Here is a 25,372-nt window from a genome sequence, read left to right on the forward strand (position 1 = left end):
CCGTACACACGCATCGAAAATTGGCAGGGAATTTTCGGCCAACGTCCGATCTGCCGATTTTCGGCTTGTTAGTATGATGCTTCCGACAACCAACTCCGACTTTTCAGCCGAAAAAAATCTGGTGTGCAGTCTATAAAATTTTTGTTGGCCGTCAACACAACGGCCGATTTTCGTGCAGTCAGTACAGATTTCGACAGGGAAAAATCTGATGAGTAAGTCTGGGCATGCTCAGTGAAGAAAAAACACAAAGAAAACCAACACATGACATCACTTCTGAAGTAGAATTTTGTTGGCCGAGAAAATTTGTGTGCAGTCTAGGCACATTCCAACCAACAAAACACAACTTGGACAAAAGTCGGACGATCGGTCGGCCGATAATCGCTGCGTGTGTAGGGGGCTTAAGTGTCCATTCACACTGGTACGACTCGTCAGGCGACTTGGTCAGCCTGACAAGTCGTGCACTGTCGCTCCCATAGTGTAGTACAGGACCCGTTCTAATAGGAGCGACACAAGTCGCTCCGATTTAGAAAAAGGGTTCTGTACTACTTCGGGGCGACCTGGAGTGTTATGAAGTCCGTGCAAGTCGTGCCGAATTCGTGCTGCACGCGACTTCACAGGTCGCCCCCGAAGTCCGAGCGACCTAAAGTGAACGGGGGCTAAGGCCACTTTCACACATTCGGTTCGTTCAGTTCATCAGTTCAGTCACGTCAAAATGTATCAGTTTTTCATCCGTTATTTCTACAATACACTACCAATGAAAAAACGGATGAAAAACGGACCGTTTACATCAGTTTTTCGTCCGATCCGTTTTTTTTTGACGGTTGAAAAATAGGGCATTCATACGTTCCAAACAACGGACATTGACGGAAGCGGATGAAAACGGATGTTAACGGATGATCATCCATTTTTACATAGAGATGCATTGATGGCCGTTTTTCATCAGTCAACGGATGGATACAAAAACGGACAAACGAACCGCGTGTGTGAAAGGGGCCTAATTTTGACAAGGTTACTGAAATTTCAAAAGCAATTTTAAATAGTCTTAAAGATGAGTTCCAAGTGTGAATATTTTACACATTGTTCCATTGGTCCAACTTGGACCAATGTAAATGTGTATACAAGTTGCAATTTTTTTTATTCCAGGCACCTCTTACCTGCAGATTAGATTCAGTAAAGGTGAACTAACCCTGAACGATAGCGAAACTAGCATTGAACTGTATGTGTTACCTCACCTAAAGATGGGAACAGGACAGAGACAGAAGGTCAGAGGTCACAACCCTTCCTTACTGTATCCAAAACTTTAAAAAAACTTTGGTTTTACATGAACTTTTCTTGTAAGTTGACCCTCAAAAGACAGCGGTTTTAAGTTGTTAAATACAAATGAGTTTGCAACACATCACACGTCAAAGCAGAAGAGGGTTTTTGTTTTTTCATGAGAACCATTTGAAAATTTTCTGTTTAATTTCATTGATCTAATGTAATAAATCTCCTTTCCTTGTCAGATAGCCCTGCAGGGTATTGTAAAGATAATTATCACTGAGACCCGCAAGTTATTTTTTTGCTTCTTTGAACTTTCACAGGCTCTGTGTAGTGAGGAAGCCAAATAGAAGGTATATTCAGACAGGTTACGGAGAGGCAGGATTAAAGGAATGAAAAAGCCCTTCACTAAACCACTGCGCCGCATAGAAGAGTCTTCTGAAAACAGAGAAACAGTATTTATGTGCCATCTCTACCATCGCAAACCAAAAAATAAATAAAACACAAAAAATATAGGTTGAGATATTTCAATAAAATCATATAGGCGGCACAGTGGTGTAGTGGTTAGTACTTTCACCTAGCAGCAAGAGGGTCGCTGGTTCGAATCCCAACCACGACACTACCTGCCTGGAGTTTGCATGTTCTCTCTGTGCCTGCGTGGGTTTCCTCCGGGTATTCCAGTTTCCTCCCACACTCCAAAGACATGCTGGTAGGTTAAGTGGATCCTGTATAAAAAAAATTGGCCCTACTGTGTATGTATGTATGTGAGTTAGGGACCTTAGATTGTAAGCTCCTTGAGGGCAGGGACTGATGTGAATGTACAATATATATGTAAAAGCGCTGCGTAAATTGACAGCGCTATATAAGTACCTGAAATAATAATAATAGGTTGAGATATTTCAATAAAATCATAGTGGGCAGTGCCATGGATTGCTACTTTATGGATACTGGATATAATGGAACCGCCAAGGCTGCCAGTTGACAGCACAGATACAAGTGTAGTGTAGGGTTACGAATGTGGCCTATTGTACCTCCCGTGTTTCCCCGCTGGGTATCACTATAGAAAGAATTTCCTGGGATCCTATGGGTTAGCTCTAATGCCGTTGCTGGTAGAAGGGCACTCTATTACTGTGCAAAAGTTTTAGGCAGGTGTGAAGAAATGCTGTAAATGGAGAATGCTTTCAGAAATACAAGTGCTAATAGTTTATTTTTATAAAAGAACAAAATGGAAAGTAAATGAACAGAAGAGAAATTCAAATCAAATCAATATTTGGTTTGACCACCCATTGCTCTTAAAATAATTTTTCCAGGTACACTTGCACGCAGTTTTTCAAGGAACTCGGCAGGTTTTAGCCTAACGTCTTGGATAAAACTTTTACACAGTACTGTATTATGGTGTAGGCGGGAAGCTCCCCTGTGTTCTGGTAGGCAGACTCAGGAGGAACAGGATTCTGGGGTGCACCAGGAGAGGACACATGTAGATGGGGAGCCTAGATAGGAAGCCTATCAGTTAAAGAGGAAGTAAACCCTCCTCCGACACTTGTACCTATAGGTAAGCCTATGATAAGGCTTACCTATAGGTACTGTAAATATCTCCTAAACATGCACCGTTTAGGAGATATTTACCTACACGCAGCCAGTGACGTCACTGGCGCATGCGCTCTGAAGGAACGGCCGCTCGTGCAGTTCCTTCAGAGCCCCGTGCCGTGACTGTCGGCTCCCGCGCACGTGCGCGGGAGTGACGTCACCGCGGCTCCGGCCCATCAGATGGCCGGATGCCGCGATCCCGGAAGACGGGCGACTGGACATGTCGCCCGTCATAGAGGTAAGCGTGTGGCACGGCGGGGGCTCGTTCTAAGGTAAGTATTTTATAATGAGCTAGTATGCGATGCATACTAGCTCATTATGTGTTTCTCTTGCAGGGTGAACAAAAAAAAAATGTGAGTTTACAACCTCTTTAAGGTGGTGAAGCCTGGAGAACCTAGTCAGGCTGCCTTGTGCCAAGGACTAGGCGTTTTGACTACTCATCCCCTAGGAGGCGAACACGACTCTGGAAAAGTCCTCCAGGAGGTCACGGGTATTGCAAGAGTCTCCTCTACTATTGTATTTCCCTCTACTGTACTGCTTTATCCATCATGGAGTTGTGCCGTCTCCTCTTGGAAGGTTGAATGAAATTCTTGTAAATACTTTCACAGGCAAAGGCCAAGGGCATCTATTGTATGGACATTCCATGATTCTGACTAAAGGTGGGAATGGCTCCTGGAAACAGAACAATGTATGGTGGACTGCAATGGAATCTTTTGATCCTGACCAATACAAGGTATGGACAATATAGCCATCGGAATGCTAGTTAGGCTGGCCTAGGTGCCACGCCGGGCATTCTCTGATTGACAGTGTGTTCTGAAAACCTGGTAGGTACCATGCTAGAATATCTCAGCAGGCTGGCCGATCCTGGATAGGTTAGGATGCAAAGGGTTTTTTTTAGAAACATAGAAAAGTGACAGTAGAAAAAGACCAAGTAGTGACGGTATAAGGACATAACATATTTAGCCAGGTAAAAGTGTAGTGTAGGGTAGTGGTCCTCAACTCCGGTCCTCAGGGCCCACTAACAGGCCAGATTTTAAGTATTTCCTTGGGGAGATGCAGACTAGAGTACTGCAATCACTGAGCAGCAAATGATATCACCTGGGATATATTTCAGTTATCTTGCAAATCTGGCCTGTTAGTGGGCCCTGTAGGCCAGGGTTGAGGACCACTGGTGTAGGGGATATGCCCCATTAACATTCTTCTATTCCCCACTAGGAGTCACTATAGGAAACAAGGAAATAGTCCCTAGGATCCAATGGGTCGTATGCGTTTAAGGAAGTTTAAGCGCTGCTCCTGCCAGTAGAGCCACACCCTATTTATGGTGTAGGTGGAAAACCGCTCAGAGTTGTGGTAGCCAAATGCAAGAGGATAAACAGGATTTTCTGAGATGCACCAGGACAGTACACATGTAAGCAGGAGGCCTAAATAGGTAGCTTTACCCTTGGGCTAAACCAGGAGCAGCCAGCTGGGCTGCCATGTGCTAAGGACTATGATTTTGGCACTACATTCATCCCCTACAGAAATGATAGGACTCTGGGAAGGCTGTCCAAAGGTCTTGGGTCTTGCAAGCCTGTCCTTTCCAACTGTACTGCCATACCCTTCTTGGATTTTTTAACTTAAGCACTGCCTCCATTTGCTTGAAAATACTTTCATGTTTTATTTAGTAAAGCAAAGGCCAAAATGTATCTATTGTGTGGATATTGCAATATACCAGCCACTGGTGGTAATGTCTCCTGGAAACAGACCGGGATGTGGTGTGCTGCAATGGGGTCTGTTGCTTAGGACCCATGCAGGGTGTGGAATTACAGTCAGGTTAGGCCAAGGCTTGGTGCCATGCCAGGTTTCCCCCAATAGTTAGTGTGTGCAGCGAACCCAACATGCCCCATGCAAGAGAATCCCAACAGGTTGGCTGATTGTGGATAGATCAGGGTGAAAAAGGGTTAAAGAGCGAAGGCGCTCCCCCCACCTCTCAGCCTCGGGGCACAAGGAAGGCATGCAGCCAAGCACACAGTACCACTATATAATGCAGCCATCTATTCCAAGCTTCATACAGCCATTCTAGCCTAGTGGTCATCAGTGTAGTTGTTGTCAGCATGGTTCAAGACATATAAACCTTCTATTTAAAGAAAGCATTACGTTGCTTCAGAGTTTACTGATGGTCTTGCTGAGATGAATAAATAAAGAGTGACAGAAAGGTTGAAATATTTGGTTTCTCGGATGAAATTAGCCCCAGGCTCTGATCACATGCTTGAAAGCTCAGGTACTTGGTCATGTAATCGTTGGTAAAGCAGCAGATGAGAGCTCAGCTGGGATAATTTTACTCCTTTGGCAGAAGTCATATAATATAATCGTGAATGACTTTAAACAAGTGACCAGAAGTGGACAGGAGCATCGCGCACCATTTTCCTCGAGCAAAGCTACATTGTTCATCCCCTCCTCTACTTTTTATCTATCCCAGCAAGACTGTTAAACAGGATAAAGTATATCCCTAGGTAAAACTTGTTTTTTTTTTGGATAGACTAGGGAAGGGGTAAACCCTCCGTCTAAATTATTGTTGTAACTGTCCATATTGGGGAGATTGCCCCCATCTATTTGTCCTAGTGACCATTCCCACCAAACAAGAAAAAATGAAGGGAAACCCAATATTTTAGGCTATCCTCAGAATAAAAGATAAGGAATAAATCTTATGGGGACACCTGTTCCAGGGACAACTGTCTAATGAGGATTTTTTACAACTTGCTGTTGTGCCTCTGGAACAAAAAGTACAGATAAATTTCCTCAACGGTTCACAGACAGCAAAAATAAACTGGCAGAGTCTTAAAACTTAAAATAAAATTATTTTTGGAAAAAAAATAAAATAAATTAAAAAAAATAAAAAAAAGTTGCGGTTATACATTTAAACCCCAACAACAAACTTCTCTTATTTTCCCCTGTAAGCTGGGGAACAGGTAGCAGGTGCAAAGCTCCCTGGGATGAGCAGTTTTTCAGGCACAGATACCAAATCCACTGAGGGAGTGAAAAACAGTGCGGTGTTTATTGGTGCTATATACAAGTTTATAAACAGGTGCTGTACAGTGTTTTAAGGAAAACAAGCAGGAATAACAATAATAAACAAAAGCCTAGCCGTGTCCCAGCGCTTACTACACACAATGCAGTCCCTAACTAAACACAGACTGAGCAAGCCTACAGCTTGTCAGCTTCCAAAAACACACACTGACACTGTTACCAACCTTCTGCTCTCCTAGACAAACATTGTCTGTGTTCCCAGGCTGAGAGAGCACTGCTGTCTGTCTCAGGTGAGATTAAATTGGCCTGGTGAAGAGGACTAAGATCCGAACTGGATCATGGCTCAGAGATCCCTAAAGGTATACGAGAGATGCCTGGGTGATGTATAAACCCCGAACAGGACTTTTCCTGGCTCTCTCTGGGACACTCTGCTACACCCCTTTCAGTCTGTTAAATATACCATTAGAAGCGAGTAATGCCAAAAATTCAGAGCTGTCATGCATTCTGTGCTCACGTCCTCTAATTAGACCTTCTAATTCTTATTTTAAATTAATTAAAGACAAGGTGAGGCACTTTATATGGGTTCCACTTCTCAAAACAAATTGATTTCAATTGTATATTAAAATAGACTGAAGGGGAGCAAATAAGACTAGTGTTTAAATGTACTGTACAACAAAAACCCATATAAATGAAGTCCTGGAACCAAATGGCTTGTGTTTGGTGGTTCCCCCCCAAAGTGGGAGCTCCTCAAAAATAGGGGTCACCTAAATTTAGAAGTCCATACACAGTTGCACCAGACATAGCACCAAAAATGATTTACTGGTTGAGAAAATTATGATACAGAATGTATATAGCGCCAACAGTTAACACAGCGCTTTACAATGAGGGCAAACAGTACAGGTGGAATTAGAGGGCCTTGCTCATTAAAGCTTACAATTAAAAAAAGAGGAGGGTCAAGTTATCAATGATCACGTAAAGGCAGGGCTTTTTTTCAGCGGGAACGCAGTTCCGGCACCTCCAGAACTGAATGTATGTAATGGCAAGGGGTTCTGGGGTGTGCTGGAGGGTCTATTGATGCTGGCTAATAGGGAATCTATTGCTGCAGAGCATGAGGGTCTATTGTTGCTCTGGAGGTCTTCTGTTGCTCATAGGGATTTATTGTTGCTGGGGTGGGTATTTTGCTGCTGGTGGGTCAGTTGTTGCTGGAAGGGATTTATTGTTGAGGGAGGGGTCTTTGCTGCTGGCTGCTGGAGGGTCTATTGATGCTGGCTACTGGGGAATCTAGTGTTGCTGGAGGGGATCCATTTGTTGCTGGAGGGGGATCTACTTGCGCAGAGGGTCTATTGTTGCTGGGGAAGTCTGTTGTTGCTGGTGGGGTATCATGTTGCAGGGAATCAATCATTACTGGGAGGGATCTACTGTTGAGGGAGGGGCCTAATGCTGATGGCTGCTGGAGAGTCTATTGGATGCTGGATGTTTGAAGTCCATTGTTGCAGGGGTGGATCTATTGTCGCTGGGGTGTCCATTGTTTCTAGATTATATTGCCTTTCTTGTTATCGTTAATTCTCTAAAAGGGGTAGTAATGGGAGGTGGGTAGGAGGTGAAACCAAGGAATGGTGCTCGGGGGTGGGTAGGGGACGGAGTCAAGGGGTGACTCAGAAGGGAGGAGTTCCTGCACCTATTCTCTGAGAAAAAAAACCCTGCGTAAAGGCCAACAAAGAGCCAACATGTTTTGTGGGGCCACAGCTCTTCCCTCGGGGCTTAAAATAGAAGTCTAAAATTTTTTTTTTTTTGTTAAAAAATCATACTTAGGTGGATGCAGCATCAGCATTTGACCCCCGCTGGCTCTAAGACTAAGAACCGAGTGATCAAAAGACCACTTATAGCTTGGTTCACAGTCCCTGGCTCTCGGCTCTGCCCCCCCCCCCTCTCGCTCACTGGAGCGCTGAGCAGCTGGCTCAGGCTCTCAGTGGCTCGCTGAGAGGCTGAGCCGGTTGCCAGTCCAGGCTCCTGGGTGGATCCCGACCATATGGTTGGGATCTTTCCCCAACCTGGAACAGCTCTGACACGTCAGCCAACAGCGGGCTTCAGCCCACTGTCTGCTGGAAACGGATCGCAGGTGTGATGCACAGGAGATATACAGCCAAAGGAGCTTTGACTGTACTTCTCCTTTAAATCAGGTGTAAAGTCACTGATCACATTGATTCACTAAGATGGTCATATATGAATTTTCACACAATAAGCAAGCAAACCCCTGTGATTGTCCCTAAAACTTTTCATAAATCAATAAATCATTGTTGGACTCTTGGATCATTTGTTTGGTGCCAATTTTGGTGCAACTATGTAGAGAATAATTTGTCTCAGTTGTAAAAAAGGAGAGTGTGGGAGGGTTTGAGCAGTTTAGCCAAAGACTCTGGGCAGTGCTTACACCACTCAGTCCAAAAACATGTGTGTTGTCAGCCCACAAAAGCAATTTAGAAGCTGCATGCATTTTTGGCAGATGGATATGTATTTTTCTGTACTTGCAGGGACTTTAAAGGGGTACATGAAGGGAAAAATGTATATGTATTGCAGAGGTGCACTGAAAATTTTTTTCCCGCAACATATACATTACCTTTACAGTATATAGGTCAGCTTTAACCAGTAAATGGGAACTATGGTGTCTTGGATAGAGGCTTTCAGTGTCCTCCTTCCCCAAGCTGCCACGCAAGGCTGAAAGCAGATGCTTTTGGAAGTAAGCGAACTGAAAAAATGAACAATTTATAGTTGTTTCCCATTTAGAGCCAACTGGTTCCTCTTTTGTGAGCCGGAATGTTTTTGTAAAAAGAATACACTGTTAGCTGGTATATTTTAGGATTATTGTTATTAATACAATAAAGTCATTTAAGTTGACCTTTTCTAGGAATGATATCTTTGGCACAATATAAGGCTACACTAGCCTACCCTGACATTGGCTGCGGGAAAACACAACGCATTTTTGGTGCCATTTTGGGGTTTGCCGCAGCCAGCGGTCAAAGCTTTCCTATCCTAAACGCGAGTTCTTCCGCGTTCAGGAGAGGGAGGTTTACCAACATCCCGCCCGGCCATCATTCTGCTATAGGCCAGGTGGGGAAACAGCTATCCTGACTGGGCGACATAGGACGTCCAGCAGGATAAGCGGCGTGCAGCATGGCAATCAGTGGTGCAGTGTATTACATAGTTACATAGTTAGTGAGGTTGAAAAAAGACATCAGTCCATCCAGTTCAACCTATGATGTGTGTGTGTTTGCTTTTAACCGTACATTGTATACCCCTGTATGTTGTGGTCTCCAAGGTGCCCATCTAATAGTTTTTTGAAACTATCAATGCTCCCAGCTGATACAACTGCTTGTGGAAGAGAATTCCACATCCTTACCGCTCTTACAGTGAAGAACCCCTTACGCATTTTAAGGTTAAACCGCCTTTCCTCTAGTTTTAGTGAGTGGCCACGTGTCTTATTGTATCTCCTCTCTCTGAATAGTTTGTTCCTTATGCTAGGGTCGCCAGTACAGTATTTGTACATTGATATCATATCCCCCCTCAATCGTCTCTTCTCCAGAGAGAATAGGTTCAGTGCTTGTAGTCTTTCCTCATAGCTGATGTCCTCCATTCCCCTAATTATTTTTGTTGCCCTTCTCTGGACTCTTTCCAATTCCAGCACATCCTTCCTGAGGACCGGTGCCCAGAACTGGACAGCATACTCCAGATGTGGCCGGACCAGAGTCTTGTAGAGTGGAAGAATAATCTCTTTATTTCTGGAGTGAATCCCCTTTTTTATACATCCCAGTATTCTGTTGGCTTTGCTTGCAGGGGCTTGGCATTGCATGCCACTGCCAAGTTTGTTGTCTACCAGTACCCCCAAGTCCTTTTCCATCCTAGACTCAGCCAGAGGTTCCCCCCCTAGTGAGTAGCTTGCTTTCTGGTTTCTGGCACCCAGGTGCATTACTTTACATTTTTCAACATTAAACCTCATCTGCCATGTAGTTGCCCACCCCGTTATTTTGTTCAGGTCTGCTTGTAAGGTTTCCACATCCTGCATAGAAGATATTGGCATGCTTAGTTTAGTATCATCCGCAAATACTGAGATTGTACTAGATATCCCCTCCTCTAGATCATTTATGAATAAATTAAACAGGATTGGTCCCAGGACAGAACCCTGGGGGACCCCATTTTCCACACCCGCCCAATCCGAGTACTCCCCATTAATCACCACCCTCTGGACTCTCCCCTGGAGCCAGTTCTCTATCCAGGTACTCACCTTATGGTCCATACCTACCTTCCTTAGTTTGTACAGTAAGCGTTTGTGGGGAACGGTGTCAAAGGCCTTTGCAAAGTCCAGATACACCACATCCACAGGCTTACCTTTATCTAGGTGGCAGCTCACTTCATCGTAGAAGGTTAATAGATTGGTTTGGCAAGAACTATTTTTCATGAATCCATGCTGATTACTACTAATAATACAGTTTTCATTACTAAAGTCTTGTATGTGGTCCCTTATCATCCCCTCCAAAATCTTGCAGACTACAGATGTTAGGCTGAACGGCCTATAGTTACCCGGGATACATCTCGGCCCCTTTTTTTTTGTTACCACGTTGGCTTTTTTCCAATCAGCTGGCACCATACCCGTCTGTAAACTATCCTTACAGATCAAGAATAATGGTCTGGCAATCACCTGGCTGAGCTCTTTCAGAACCCTCGGGTGCAAGCCATCCGGTCCCGGTGATTTATTTATGTTAAGTTTCTCTAGTTTAGTTTTAAGTCTATCTTCCGTTAGCCATGGCGGTATTTCCTGAGGTGTGTTGATTAGTTCAGCATTACAAGCTAGGTTCGTGTAGCCCCCCCGATTCTTTTGTGAAGACTGAAGAGAAGAAATGATTTAACACTTCCGCCTTTTCTCTGTCCTCAGTGGCCATATTTCCTTTGTCATCTTTTATGGGGCCAATGTGTTCTGGCCTCGCTTTCTTACTGCTTATATACTTAAAGAACTTCTTGGGGTTCTTTTTACTCTCCTCCGCTATATGTCTCTCGTGTTCTATTTTAGCCGCCCTGATTTCATCTTTACATTTCTTATTACACTCTTTGTAATGCTTTGTATTTCTCCGACACACTGAATCTCTAATCTCGGTAAAGAGCCTATGACATAGGCTCTTTACCTTGTGATAAGTGGTGTCCAATCACAGCTGGTCACATCGTAACCAGGAAGTGCCGTTTATTGGCTTTTCCTCTATTCGCCCTAACAAGGTGCGAGTAGAGAACAGCCTATTAGCAGCTCTCCTGACGGGGGTTCTGTGCAGATAATCAGCCCATCGATTATCAGTGCAGACCCATCAAGGATGCCCACAAGTGACCACCTGAAGTGCCAACCTTTGCCCACCAGGGATGCCAGTGTCCACCAGGGATGCCAATCAGTGCTACCTATCAGTGCCACCTCAAAAAAACTTACTTATTTACAAGATTTTATAAAAAAAAAAAAAAAACCTAGATTTTTTACTAACCGTAAAATCCTTTTCTCTGAAGTTGATGGATAGACGCAGCTTCATATTCTTCTAAACCACTGGGTTATGCTGCCCCCTACAGGAGTAGGACACTAGGCAAGAAATTAAGTCTGGCTACGCCTATGGGCAGTCCCAGGGGGTATTCTCTCTCTCTCTGCTATAATTACTGTTTTGTTACAAGCAGTGTCAGAAGAATAACTCCACAGAGGGGTGGGTGCTGTGTCCGTCAATGAACATCAGAGAAATGGATTTTACGGTAAGTCAAAAGTCCCATTTTCTCTTTTTATTGACGGACACAGCTTCTGATCTTCATAAACATTGGGATGTCCCAAAGCAGTGTTAAACATGAGAGGTGGGAAGAGCGAAAAAGAAACTACCATGGCTAACTATAGCCAACCAGGTAAACAGGAGCTCAACCAAAACAACTGGAGCCTCAAAGAGGACCAGGTCCTCTAAACAGCAGCCTGCAAAAACCTTGCGGCCAAAGGAAGCATCCACAGATGCCAACACATCCACTTTATAGAACTTTTAAAAATGTGCACCAACGATTTTAGGAGCTGCTGAGTTTAGGTGAGGTTAACCACTTCAACACTGAGCACTTTCACCCCCTTCCTGCCCAGGCCAATTTTCAGCTTTCAGCGCTGTCACACAGGTACGGCGATTCGCGCAGCCAAGCCAGCCTGCCGCAGTATATATGCGGCAGGCGGTCGGGCAAGTGGTTAACTGACACATACCAAAACTGCTAAAATTGGTTGAAGTATACAAGCTTCAAAAAGCTATGGTCCCAATCTACCTTCTGTATACCCACCATGTTTTGCATTGGAAGAATGTGATGGTTATTTACATGCTTATATTCACAAACCACAAAGCTATTGTACTGCATGTCCCACTCTGTTGGGAGTCTTAAACTATAACTAGAGGCAAAACTTTTTTTCAGTTTTGGATATAGTGAACCCTTGTCAGTTGTTTTTTGCAATCTGTGCCCCCATCAAGTAGATTCCCCCTCTCTATTTGTCCTGTTTACTATGATCATTGAAAGTGAAAGGAAATCCCATATTTGGTTTGTCCCCAAGAGAGTAATCAAGGGGAAATCTTCCAATAGGAACAATAGTTTTGGTGGCGGGGGGGGGGGGGGCAAGGAATTTCCTTTATTTGCAGGGATTTCCTCTCACTTCCTGTTTGGCTATGGGACAGGAAGTGAAGTGAAATCTCTGCAATGGGACACAGATGCAGGAAAATTTTTTTGACTTGCCATAAAATCCCTTTCTCTTAAGTTCACTGACGGACGCAGTACCTGCCCCTCTATTTTGAGTTGGGTTGGTGTTTCTTCTTGCATAGGAGGTCAGTTTTGCATCAAAGCAGTGTCAGAAAGTGAGAGGGTGTACCCTCCGGGACTGCCCATAGGTGTAGCCAGAACTTTTTTCTGCCTAGTGTCCTACTCCTCTAGGGGGCAGGATAACCCTACTGATATGAATCAGAGAGAACTGCGTCTGTCAATGAACGATAGAGAAAAAAAAGTTTTGCCCATAGTTCTACTTTAAATAAAAAGTTTATAAACAAAAAACTCAATGGTCACAAAAGGAATAACTTTATAGCCTGGGGCAGGGACCCCTATACATTTTATAATATACACACTGACTATATATTACACAGGAATACAGAAGTAAGCTAGAAATGAGTCATTCATTTTGAACTTTGACCTTTTCTCACTTCAAAGCAATGATGTCATAAAGAAAACATCTGAATGAGGTCTTACAAACCAAACGATCTCCTCAGTTTTCACTATTTCATTGGACACTTGGTCTCACCTCAACACATGTGAGTCACACCTATGACAACTGATTGAATAAACAGCTGGTTTCTCCATTTTTTGGTGGTTTCTGTTGAACTGTTAACCCTATTGTTGGTCCAGTGGTCAGCATAGATGTCTTAGCGTTGTGTAGTTGGCCGGTTCACTTTAAAAACCCTCAGCCACTGTTATGATGAACCTCAACGTCAGCATTGTGATTCACTTTAATTGAAATCTAGGCTTTCCCCCACCAGTGTCATCATCCTGGATTCTTCTTTTAGAACACTAACCACATCCTGCCCATTAAGAATTATCCCAGGACTCCATCAGAGACAATCCCGGGAAAATACAGGGGATGCAGGCACCCTTTGTCTGGTCTGGAATCTGGAAATCCCTGAGTAGGAGTATTTTGTGAATAATGAACTCTTAGCACGAGGGTCCGTCTGAGGAATTCCAGGCATCTCTTCTTATAACATTCCCCACATCTGGAAACAGCTGGACCAATGGGTTACAATACATACCGTATTTTCCAGCGTATAAGACGACTGGGTGTATAAGACGACCCCCCTATTACATGATCTACCGGTAATACTTATACTTAGGTTACCTTGGAGATATTATACTCGGCGTATAAGACGACCCCCCATTTTTGGGGGATTTTTTTGAGGTTCAAAAGTAGTCTTATACGCCAGAAAATACAGTATATGCCTTTAGCCCTATACAGTCACCACCTACAGACAATTTGGCTTTTCGGTATCTTCTTGTTCCAACTGTAACATTATTATACGGTTTCTCTGCTCTTCAAACCATCCAGGGCAAAGCTATCGATAGTCTCTTTTAAAGAGGTTGTAAACCTCCGAATTTTTTTTTTTTTTTAAAAAACGAACACCTGAAAGAAAAACACATAATGAGCTAGTATGCATCGCATACTAGCTCATTATGAAATACTTACCTGAGAATGAAGCCCCGTAGTCCCAACTGCTTACCTGTCTCATGGGTGAGGGTGTCGCCCTTCTTCCGGGTTTGCGGCATCCGGCCATCTGATTGGCTGGAGCCGCAATGACGTCACTCCCGCGCCTGCGCATGGGAGCCGACGGTAACGGCACGGGGCTCTGAAGGAGCGGCAAGAGCGGCCGTTCCTTCAGAGCGCATGCGCCAGTGATGTCACTGGCTGCATGCAAAGTAAATATCTCCTAAACGGTACATGTTTAGGAGATATTTACAGTACCTATAGGTAAGCCTTAATAGAAGCTTACCTATAGGTACAAGTTGCAGAGGAGGGTTTACTTCCTTTTTTTAAGTCCAATGCACTTGTATTCAACTTCAATGTGCTCCCCTGCGATCGCGACAAAGCTGTTGCAGAAAGAATACCTGATTCTTCTGATATGGGGGGAGCACCATGAAGACAGGAGGTATGAGATGAGACTCTTGTAGACAATCTGACTGACAGATGTATGGGGCAAAGGTGCTGTCTCCTGGACAAGATTCAAATGACCTTTACTATTATGATTTGGAAGTTACTTATTACTATTATCTTCTACGCTCAAGCTACGATTATCGTTTTTAGTATTAAAGTGTAACTAAAACCAGGACCCCACATTCCCTATATCTGGTCCCCCACAGTACACAGAGCATGGAAATGCAATTATTTTAGTAAATATAAACTGCTAAATACCTTTTCTCATCAGCAGTATATAGCAGTCTTGCGACTTCTATCAGTGTCTGCTTAAAGCTTGTAGGAGGAGTTTTCATACTGTCCTATCTGACTGCAGGGCTCGAGACCTGTCTGGACAGTGCTGATTGGCCCTGTGCTAATCACATACACTCCCCCAAGAAGAAAAAAAAAAAACAAAAAAAAAACCTCTCTAGCAATACACAACAAACTGAGCATGTGCAGCCTGTCTCCAAAGGCTCGGTCTTATTAGGACATGTTTTGGAGTCAGTGGAAGGAGGAGGAGGATATGTGCATATAAGATCACGCAGCCTTTTTACACAATGTAGAAGATTAAACCTTAGGCTCCATAGTGAGTATAACAAGCATGCTTAACTGCATATACAGACACTGATTTTTACTTTTGTGGCTTTAGTAAAACTATAAAGAAGTAGCTTACATATCTCTTGCTGGCATTTTTTATTGATCCTCGAAGTACTTGTGAATTCTTTCTGGCACTAACATTTAAAAATGTGAAAAACATGCAAGCAGCGCTGTTAAAATAAAGTAAATAGTCCTTAATCCAGCATGGAAAAAACAGTCCAATAATGAAAGGGATTCTCCACCCAGGTGTTAGAAGCATGCAATGGTGAGCCCGATCCTCCACCACACATTGACTCATACCAAAAACTATGGACCACTGTTTCCACAATGGCCAGACAGCGCAGTGGGTGATTCAAAGATCACTCAACCTTAGGCATCCCGGCCGATCTGATGAAGGACCAAAAGTACCAGGAAATGAGTAAATGAGTGCAATCAACCGCGGTGTTCACACTACATGTACACACATATATATAAGTTGGCTATGTATTTACTATTTTTTGGATCTCATGTATTCTTGTCCCTTAGCTCTGATGAAGGGGCAGTTGTAAGCCCAAGAAACATGTTGGCTGACCTTCTAAATTGGGACTAGACTTGCTCTAAACTTCTGGTGCTCCCGTCTTTTGCATCTTCTTAGGCCCAGGAAGGTAGGAGGTAGCAGATGAGACAGTTGTAGCCCTAATCTATGGGGCAAGTCTAATATCAAAAAACCAATAAGTCACTAAAGTTACGAAAATTCTCCTAAAAAAAGAATACATCTTCAGAAGTGATGTAACATATTCTTTCATTTCCGAGCAGGTGTGGTGTTCGTCACGTTTTTTTCCTATAAACACTAGACTAGTTACACAAAAATCATTCATTCTGTTTTTGTACAAGAAAAAATTTTAAACTTGTCCCTTCGAACATACTTGCGCATGAACAGTCGTGATTGGCTCTCAAAAGCTGTGTACTAATGATCAGATTATCGGAGATCGCTCCAAATGCGTTTTTTTTTTTTTTTTAGTCCAATAGTCTTATCATGCATTTTGGCCTTAAAATGATAATAAAGTCTCATTTTTTTTTGTTCTTAAAAATTGCAAACATGTTATACTTACCTGCTCTGTGCAGTGGTTTTGCACAGGGCAGCCCAGATCCCCTTCTTTTCTGGTCTCTCTTTGCCACTTCAGGCCCCTCCCTCCTGTTGAGTGCCCCCCACAGCAAGCAGCTTGCTATTGGGGCACTCAAGCCACACCTCCGTGTGTCCATTCAAACTGGCAGCATTGGCCCGGCCTTGTCCCCTCTCAATCCTCATTCGCTCATTGACAGCCAATGGCGTTTCGCTGCTGTCTCAGCCAATCAGGAGGGAGAGTCCAAGACAGCCGAGTCTCTTGTGCTACATCAAGATGGGCTCAGGTAAGTATTAAAAGGAGACTATGGGGGTCTACTGCACACATAGAATGCAATTGGATTAAAAACCTTCTGCGTTTACAAGCAATTTAACTCTCGTTTCCTGGACAAGGTTTAATTCAGGCAGCCTAATCTTTCTGTATCTGGTCAGCCCAAGTACAATGCCTGATCCATGCCTCCCAAACTTCTGAGGTAAGAAAGATGGACACCTTGTAGCACAAAGTAGGTAGGCACGCTCCTGCCATGTCCAAAGTTATATGGGGGCACAAATTATGTATTAAAAATGATTGGTTAAATCCACAAGCAAATTTTTTCCACCTACTTATGCAGTAAAACCCTTTTGCAGAGATGTATAGTAACTAAGTAGAACTACTTCACTACTGTACTTAAAGCGGAGTTCCACCCAAAAGTGGAACTTCCGCTTTAAATAGTCCTAACCCCCTGACATGCCACATTTGGCATGTCATTTTTGGGGGGGGGGGGGAGCGGGTACCTAGTTTTGACAGGTACCCGCTCCCACTTCCGCTCGGAGCGCCGCGGCGCCCTGAGCGGAAGTTCTCCTCTCTCCCCTCCCTCCCTGCAATCTTCTGGAACACGTCAGAGGTCCCAGAAGATTGCTGGCCAATCACGACGCGTAGCGCAACTCGCGCATGTGCAGTGCGTACCCGGCTGTAAAGCCGCAAACTGTCACAGCCGGGTGTCCACATCAGTGATGCCGGCGCCGCGGAGCAGAGAGGGAGAAGACGGCGCATCGCTGGACCGTGGGACAGGTGAGTGTGTGGTTAGGCTGGAACTCTGCTTTAAGTACTGAAAGGCGGTATCTGTACTTTCCTAGAGTATAATTTTTTCTCCTACTTCCCCTTTTACTTCACTACATTTTTTCGATGATTTCAATACTTCTACTCCGATATATTTTTTTTGTGCTGCATAGTTACTCGTTACTATTATAAAAATTACCACTGCCAGAACAGTAGATGGCAGGTTTCATGAAGCTCAAAAATATGTTTAATGTCGTGTACTTTTGACTTCTTTCTTTAATAACTACATAACACAGTACTTGTACTTTTACTTTCAGTACTTGAGTAGCAAAATTTCAAAAAAAAAAAACTACCGTACTTGCAATACTTAAGTACAAAAAATGTTGAATACTTTAGTACTTCTACTTAAGTCACTTTTTGATCGAGCACTTCCACTCCCGTCACTTTTTGATCGAGCACTTGTACTTTTACTCAAGTATGGGTTTCGAGTACTTTATACAACTCTGCCCTTTTGGTAGTCCAATAATACTTTGTCATGCATGTCAGACCTACAAGATGGACAATTGAAGAGGACAGAGGTACAGCGGGATTTGGCTTTAAAAGAGGGGCTGTCTCTCCAAGTGGGGAACAACAGGGATCTGATGATCCATGCAAACATTTCCCTCCAATGGGGTGGTTCACTATAGTCTAATGACCAGCCCAACCAAATTCCCTCTATCTCATGTATCACATGGACAGATAACCTACAGAATTTTATATTTTCAGGGTCTAACAGGAGCAGAATTTAGAATGTGAAGCGAACGTCCCTTCCATGAGAAGATAAAAAGACTCAACCAACCTTCACTGGGATAACAAGCATGAGGATTTATAGGGACACAATTTGACAAACTCAGATTTAACAGATAGACTGCCATTTATGATAAATGCATTTCTGTTATTAACCACTTGCTGACCAGTCATATTGACTGTACTGCGGCAAAGTGGCTTGAATTCCGTCCAGCGACGTAGACCTACGTCGCTGGACTCCTCCCCTTGTGGACGGCGCTTGCGCGCCGCCGGAGGCTCGCTCCCGCTGTTTTCAGTCACAGCGGGAGTCGGGCCAGGGGAGGAGAGGCGGCGATTGATACTGCTCTTCCCCGATCGTCGGGGAATCAAGTGTGGAGATCCGCCTGCTTGTGTAAACAAAGCGAGCGGATCTCCTAAGTGACAAACAGTGACAGATTGCCGGGTTCAGCATAGCTGAACATGCGATCTGTGCCTGTGTCACTCAGTCACCTCCCCCCACACACATCAGTAAGCACCAGGCATACATTAACCCCTCCCTCTCCAATAAAATTAACCCCTTCCCTGCCAGTGTCATTTTTACAGTAACAGTGCATATGTACAGCACTGATTACTGCAGTAATGTCACTGGTACCCCCAAAAGTGTCAAAAATGTCAGTCAAGGGTCCGATCTGTCCACCGCATTGTCGCAGTCCCGCAAAAAAAAAAAAAAAAAAAAAAAAAAAAAATCGCAGATCGCCGCCATTACTCGTTAAAAAAAAAAAAAAAATATGACAGAAATCTTTCCCTTAGTTAGTAAACGCAATAACTTTTGCGCAAACCAATCAAAATACGCTTATTGTGATTTTTTTTTACCAAACATAGGTAGCAGAAAACAAATTGGCCGAAAATTTTTAAAAATTTTGATTTTTACATTTTTTTGGGGGGGAATTTCATATAAAAAAAAAATTTGAAAAATATTGGTATTTTTTCAAAATGTGCGCTCTTTTTTGTTTATAGCGCAAAAAGTAAAAATCGCACAGGTGATCAAATACCACCAAAAGAAAGCTCCGTTTGTGGGGAAAAAAGGACATAAATTTTGTTTGGGTACGGCGTTGCACGTCTGCGCAATTGTCAGTTAAAGTCACACAGTGCCGAATCGCAAAAACTGGCCTGGACATAAGACAGCAAAATCCTCCGGTGGTAAAGTGGTTAATACAGATGTGATTCATACAAAAAAAAGAGAAATCAAAAGCAATACATAAAATTTAGACATCTGATATGTCCTCCATTTTTTTCATCTTGATTTTACCTGCCCATAGTCGCTGGTGAACAGGACATCTCCATCAGTGCTGGAAGTGACAGTGGCCGGCACCAAGCTTCCATTTACAACAAGCCATACATGGCTGCCCTAGAAAAAAAAAGAAAGAAAAGGAAAATGTATTAGTTCACTGGAACAAGGCTAGAGAAATTGTAATAAAGTAAAACTGCCACTATTCCACCCCTTCATAGACCTGTCTGCATGTGTCAACCATACATGACAAAAACTAGAGAACAAAAGGGCACCCTGGAAAAAGCAGGAAAGCATTCTCTGAATGGTGCTTGTGCCAAGCAACCAACCTCCTGTGTTTACAATGCAGCAATGCACCCACTTGGCACAGGACCCGGAAGCTAATTGAGATCACTAGAGCAATGGTGTCTACTACAGAGATTTTCAACTTCTAGAGCAGCCTCTATCAACTTTAACATGAAGGTACCCTTGAAATAAGTTTCTGAGCCCAGGGAACCCCCCGCTAAAAATTACTATTTCTACAACTCATGATACATTAGAGCAGTGATGGCGAACCTTGGCGCCCCAGATGTTTTGTAATTACATTTCCCATGATGCTCAACTACACTGCGGAGTTCATGAGCATTATGGGTAATATAGTTCCAAAACATCTGGGGTGCCAAGGTTCGCCATCACTGCATTAGAGTGATGGTCAGTGGGAAGAATGTGCCGTACACTTGTGGTCATTAGGAAGAACTACCCCATTGCAGATAGTCGAAAAGATCAATGGTGTCAGTGGGAACTTATCGGAGAAGCAGAAATTGGTCATTGCTCAAGGAACCCTGAGCAACCTTTGGAGGAATCCTGGTTGAGAAAGGCTGTTCTAGAGGGATCACAGGTATGGTATAACCATAGTTACATTGATCCAAGCTGGAACAAAGTAACCATGTATAAAGTGCTATACCTGGAATTCTTGCAGTGGTAATAAATCCAAAAGAAAAAACATATTGCAGCTTAGCAATTCTTAGATGTGATGACTGCATTTGTTTTCTTTTTCAGCATCTCTTTCCTTTTACCTGGTGATCCTGCCAGTAAGTCTGTTCAAAACAAGCTCTCCAGCAGAATGTAACAGTTACAGGAAGAAGATAAACCATTTAACATGGACAGGTGTGCTTACAATGGTAAGCTTTTATGTAAAACCTTTATCCCCCCAAAAAAAAAATTATGTTTGCTGTAGCTGCTTATAAAATGTGAGCTGGAGTTTGGCTTCAATTTCTAATGCCTCGTACACACGCAACGATTATCGGCCGACCGATCGGCCAACTTTTGTCCAGTGTTGTTGTGTTGGTTGGAATGTGCCTAGACTCACACGAATTTTCTCGCCCAACAAAAATCTACTTCAGAAGTGATGTCATGTGATGGTTTACTTTCCGTGTGTTTTTTCATCTCTGAGCATGCCCAGTCTTGCTCATCAGATTTTTGTCTGCTGAAATCTGTACTGACTGAGGAACAATCGGCCGTTGTGTTGACGGCCAACAAAAATTTTATAGCCTGCACACCAGATTTTATTCGGCCGAAAAGTCGGAGTCGGTTGTCGAAAGCATCATACTAACAAGCCGAAAATCGGCCGATCGGACGTTGGCCGAAAATTCACGGCCAACTATCGACGCGTGTGTACGAGGCTTTAGTGTATCTAAATCCGTTAACACATCTAACACTCCTCTCCCTCCAGACTGACAATGCTGTTGTCCCTGGAATCCTTCAGAGAGGAGGTGTGTTACAGGCCAGATGACCAAGTAAAAAATGGGGGGGTTATGCAGCCACTACATCTAAGGTTTGGTAAGCTGCTATTTATAATGCACTGCTTAAAAAAATTATAGGAACACTCTGAAAACACATCAGATCTCAATAGGGAAAATCTCATGCTGGATATCTATACTGATATGGACTGGGTAATGTGTTGGGAACGAAAGGATGCCACATTGTTTGATGGAAATTGAATTTATCAACCTACAGAGGGCTGAATTCAAAGACACCCCGAAACTCAAAGTGAAAAAATGATGCAGCAGGCTAGTCCATTTTACTGAAATTTCACTGTAGCAACTCAAAAATGGTACTCCGTATTCTTTATGGCCCCCATGTGCTTGTATATATGCCTGACAACATCGGGCATGCTCCTAATGAGATGACAGATGATGTTCTGGGGTATATCCTTCAATATCTGGACCAGGGCATCACTGAGCTCCTGAACAGACTGATGGCCGAAACATAGTCCCAGAGGTGTTCTACTGGATTTAGGTCCGGCGAGCATGGGGGCTATTCAATATTATCAATTCCTTCATCCTCCAGGAACTGGCTGCATACTCTCACCACATGAGGCATTGTTGTGCACCAGGAGGAACCCAGGACCCACTGCACCAGCGTAGGGTCTGACAATGGGTCCAAGGATTTCTTCCCGATACCTCATGGCAGTCAGAGTGCCATTGTCTAGCCTGTAGAGGTCTGTGCATCCCTCTATGAATATGCCTCCCCTGACCATCACTGACCCACCACCAAAGCGTTCATGCTGAACGATGTTACAGGCAGCGTAATGTTCTCCATGGCTTCTCCAGACCCATTCACGTCTGTCACATGTGCTCAGGGTGAACCTGCTCTCATCTATGAAAAGCACAGGGTTCCAGTGGAGGACCTGCCAATTTTGTTGTTCAATGGCAAATGCCAATCGAGCTCCAGGGTGCCAGGCAGTGAGCACAGGGCCCACTACAGGCTGTCAGGCCCTCAGGCCACCGTCATTAAGTCTGTTTCGGATTTTATGGTCAGAGACATTCACACCACTGGCCTGTAGGCCCATTTTGTAGGCCTCTGGCAGTGCTCATCCTGTTCCTCCTTGCACAAAGGAGCAGATATCAGTCCTGCTGATGGGTTAAGGACCTTCTACAGCCCTGTCCATTTCTCCTAGAGTAACTGCCAGTCTCCTGGAATCTCCTTCATGCTATTGAGACTGTGCTGGAATACACAGCAAAGCTTTTGGCAATGGCACGTATTGATGTGCCATCCTGGAGGAGTTGGACTACCTGTGCAACCTCTATAGCAGGGATCAAACTATGGATCTCCAGTTGTTCGGGAACTACAATTCCCATCATGCCTAGTCATGTCTGTGAATCTCAGACCTTTATGAATCACAGCCTCATGGGATGTGTAGTTCTGCAACAGCTGGAGGGCCGTAGTTTGAGGATTCCTGCTCTATAGGGTCCAGGTATTGCCTCATGCTACCAGTAGTGACACTGACCCTAGCCAAATGCAAAACCAGTGAAAAACAGTCAGAAAAGAGTAGTAGGAAAAAAAAAAAAATTCAGTGGCCTCCACCTGTAAAACCTTTCCGTTTTGGAGGTTATCTCATTGTTGCCCATCTAGTACACCTGTTAATTTCATTAACACCAAAGCAGCTGAAACTAATAAACAACCCCCTCTGCTACTTACCTGACCAGATCAATATCCCAGGAGTTGAACTGACTTAATGCTATACTCCGATTAAAAAAGGTGTTCCTTTAATTTTTTTGAGCAGTATATTTTTGGTTTTGGGTTTATTACCGCTTTCTCTTTCACATGTATATCGAACAAACAGTGAAAAGAAAGACCCATTTTAACCCAGTGTCCAAGTATCAGCCTTTGGCCCCATGTCCAAGGGTTATCTTATTGGAAGAAGGTTGGGTGATGACCATATGTAAAATACCTCACATATAACAAGCGGGTAATCCCACAGAGCAGCACTTGGAAAAAAAAAAACCTATGAAATCTGCCAGCATGGACCACAATAAAACAAAGGATTAAAATTGAACTGAACAGATGCAGCATTTCCTGGCCAACATCAGCAGTTCTCTGAGTGATTTTGCTGCTGCCTCAAGCTGTCCTCTAAACATCGTATTCCACCTTAAACAATTCCTTTAAATGACACATCATCGGGGAAATTCCCAGCATGTGGTCAGTGGCATCCCGAAGAGATTCAATAATCAGGGAAATATTTCATTATCCTGGAGACATAAAATCTGCCATCACCCCCCGCTATACAAAAGACACCCCAGACACAGGGACAGAGGACACGTCCTGGAGGCCGTATGACCATTCATATAAAAGTGTTACTGCAGTGCGTTGTCACCGCTGGACCGATCCCTCCCAAACAATGGGCTCCCACATGCAGCCAGTATTTCCTCTCCGGCGCTGTCAGAATGATTGTCTCTTGTGGGAATGAGCTGACAGGGTGATTGGCAGTCGGTCACAGGAATGAACAATCCATCTGTGCAGAATAAGCAGTGAAGGGAGAAGGGAAAAAAAAAACCCTTATCTTTCAGTTCCTGAATGAGAGGCAAATTGGCCCAAAACTGCAAACGCTACGCTTAAATAATTTAAAGTGTCATATGTCTTGTATGGCACGGTTCCTCTGACATCTTCCCACTGGGAACCAAAATATCGCTTCCGAAGAAGCCAATTTTAGCTAAATCCATATTTTATAAGTAAACAGCCAGTCCGCTAATTCCATTTTGGATAGCATGAGAAAGGGTTTAGATTGTCGTCAGGTTTTAATTCCTGTCTATGACCCCAAAAAATTGACATTTTCCCTTACTTCCTGCTCTTGTGACACCTGTCAAAAATGGGGGGAGTGAATGCCACCAAGACAGGAAGGCCCAGGTAGCAGTAAAAATTGATGTGATAAGATTAGATTATAGGCACTGATATCTTGGAGAATGCAGAATTCAGCTTTACTTGCATTAGGAGAACAGCACGCTCGTGTGAGAACAGCATTACAGGAGAGAGCAGAGGAAAAACAAAAAAAATCTTTCCTGTGCAAAATACGTTTCTAAAAAAGTTTGGTGAATGTTCCTAAAGCTTCTGAAAAAACTGTCAGCAAAGGCCTCTTTAGGAATCCAATTGCAGAATCGCTGTCACACATACTTGGATTGCCACCACGCCCTTATGAATGATGCCATCGTTGTTGAAGAAGGCAATCAACATTGTCTTGACCATGGACTTTTGCAAGCGACTCTTTTTGGGTCGCAGGGAAGACTCTGAACACCATTCCAAATTCATTGCCACTTGGATTCAGGATCGAACTGGTAGCACCATGTCTCATCACCTGTGACTATGGTTCACAGAAAGGGTGAATCCTGGTCGCACATGAAATCTCCAGAGGTTTCCATCCCGTTTGCTTTCTGTTCCTCACAGACCGGGAACAGATCTCCCGCTTACCCAACTCTTCGCAGACAATGGTGCGCACCATGTCCTTGCTAATGCCCAATTTCTACGCCATTAATCGTAGAGTCAGTCGCCGGTCTAGTGCCAGCATTTTTCACACTCGCTTGATCATGTCTGGGGTTCTGCTAGTCAACGGCCGACCTGAACGTGGCTCATCTTCAGTCTTTTTCTTCACCGTCGTGAAAGCATTTGAACCAGTCGTAAACACATTTTCTGCTCGCCGCTTCCATCCTGTACACTTGCACCAACATTTCATGCATCTCCGCCGCCGTTTTCCCCAAATTGTGGCAGAACTTGATGTTCACTTGCTGCTCCATTGCACTGTGATCCTACCCCTCACATTGACTATATTCAACTGCCCACAGCGGGTTCACCCTAAAAGGTCACGTGTATTCCACACTAGGTGGCTCTTCTCAACGTGTCTCTGAATAGCCATGTTCATGCACGCGCATCTGGCCAATTGTTGTCGTTGAGATATTGGACCATTCACCAAACTTTTTAGACACACCTTGTATAAAAGCATATAGAACGCTAGTCAGTGCTTTGCATAGTTTGGACTGCATAGTACATAATGTTGCACTTCCAACAAAAAAACATTGTTCCAAGCTCCTACCCTTTGCTTATACTACATGTGATTTTGTTCTTGTTTTAGATTTTTCATCCATGGCCAGATTTCCCACAAGACCACATAGTCCAGCACAGGGGCGGACTGACAACTCATGGGGCCCCCGGGCAATAAGAGATCATGGGCCCCCATGTGTC

At 43.8% G+C, this 25,372-nt stretch overlaps 1 protein-coding gene across 1 annotated transcript in view; it reads right to left on the bottom strand.

The window, feature by feature from the left end:
- The window catches only part of LOC309558028 (unconventional myosin-X-like), a 299,530-nt gene that overhangs the window by 206,256 nt on the left and 67,902 nt on the right, over nucleotides 1–25,372 (bottom strand). The window contains exon 2 of the mRNA XM_082260951.1: nucleotides 19,403–19,501. Within this exon, the coding sequence (XP_082117077.1) occupies nucleotides 19,403–19,501 (99 nt within the window). The remainder of the gene's footprint in view (nucleotides 1–19,402; nucleotides 19,502–25,372) is intronic.

The sequence above is a fragment of the Pelophylax lessonae genome (assembly GCF_965119305.1).
Source record: "Pelophylax lessonae genome assembly, chromosome: 6".
Classification (NCBI taxonomy): domain Eukaryota; kingdom Metazoa; phylum Chordata; class Amphibia; order Anura; family Ranidae; genus Pelophylax; species Pelophylax lessonae.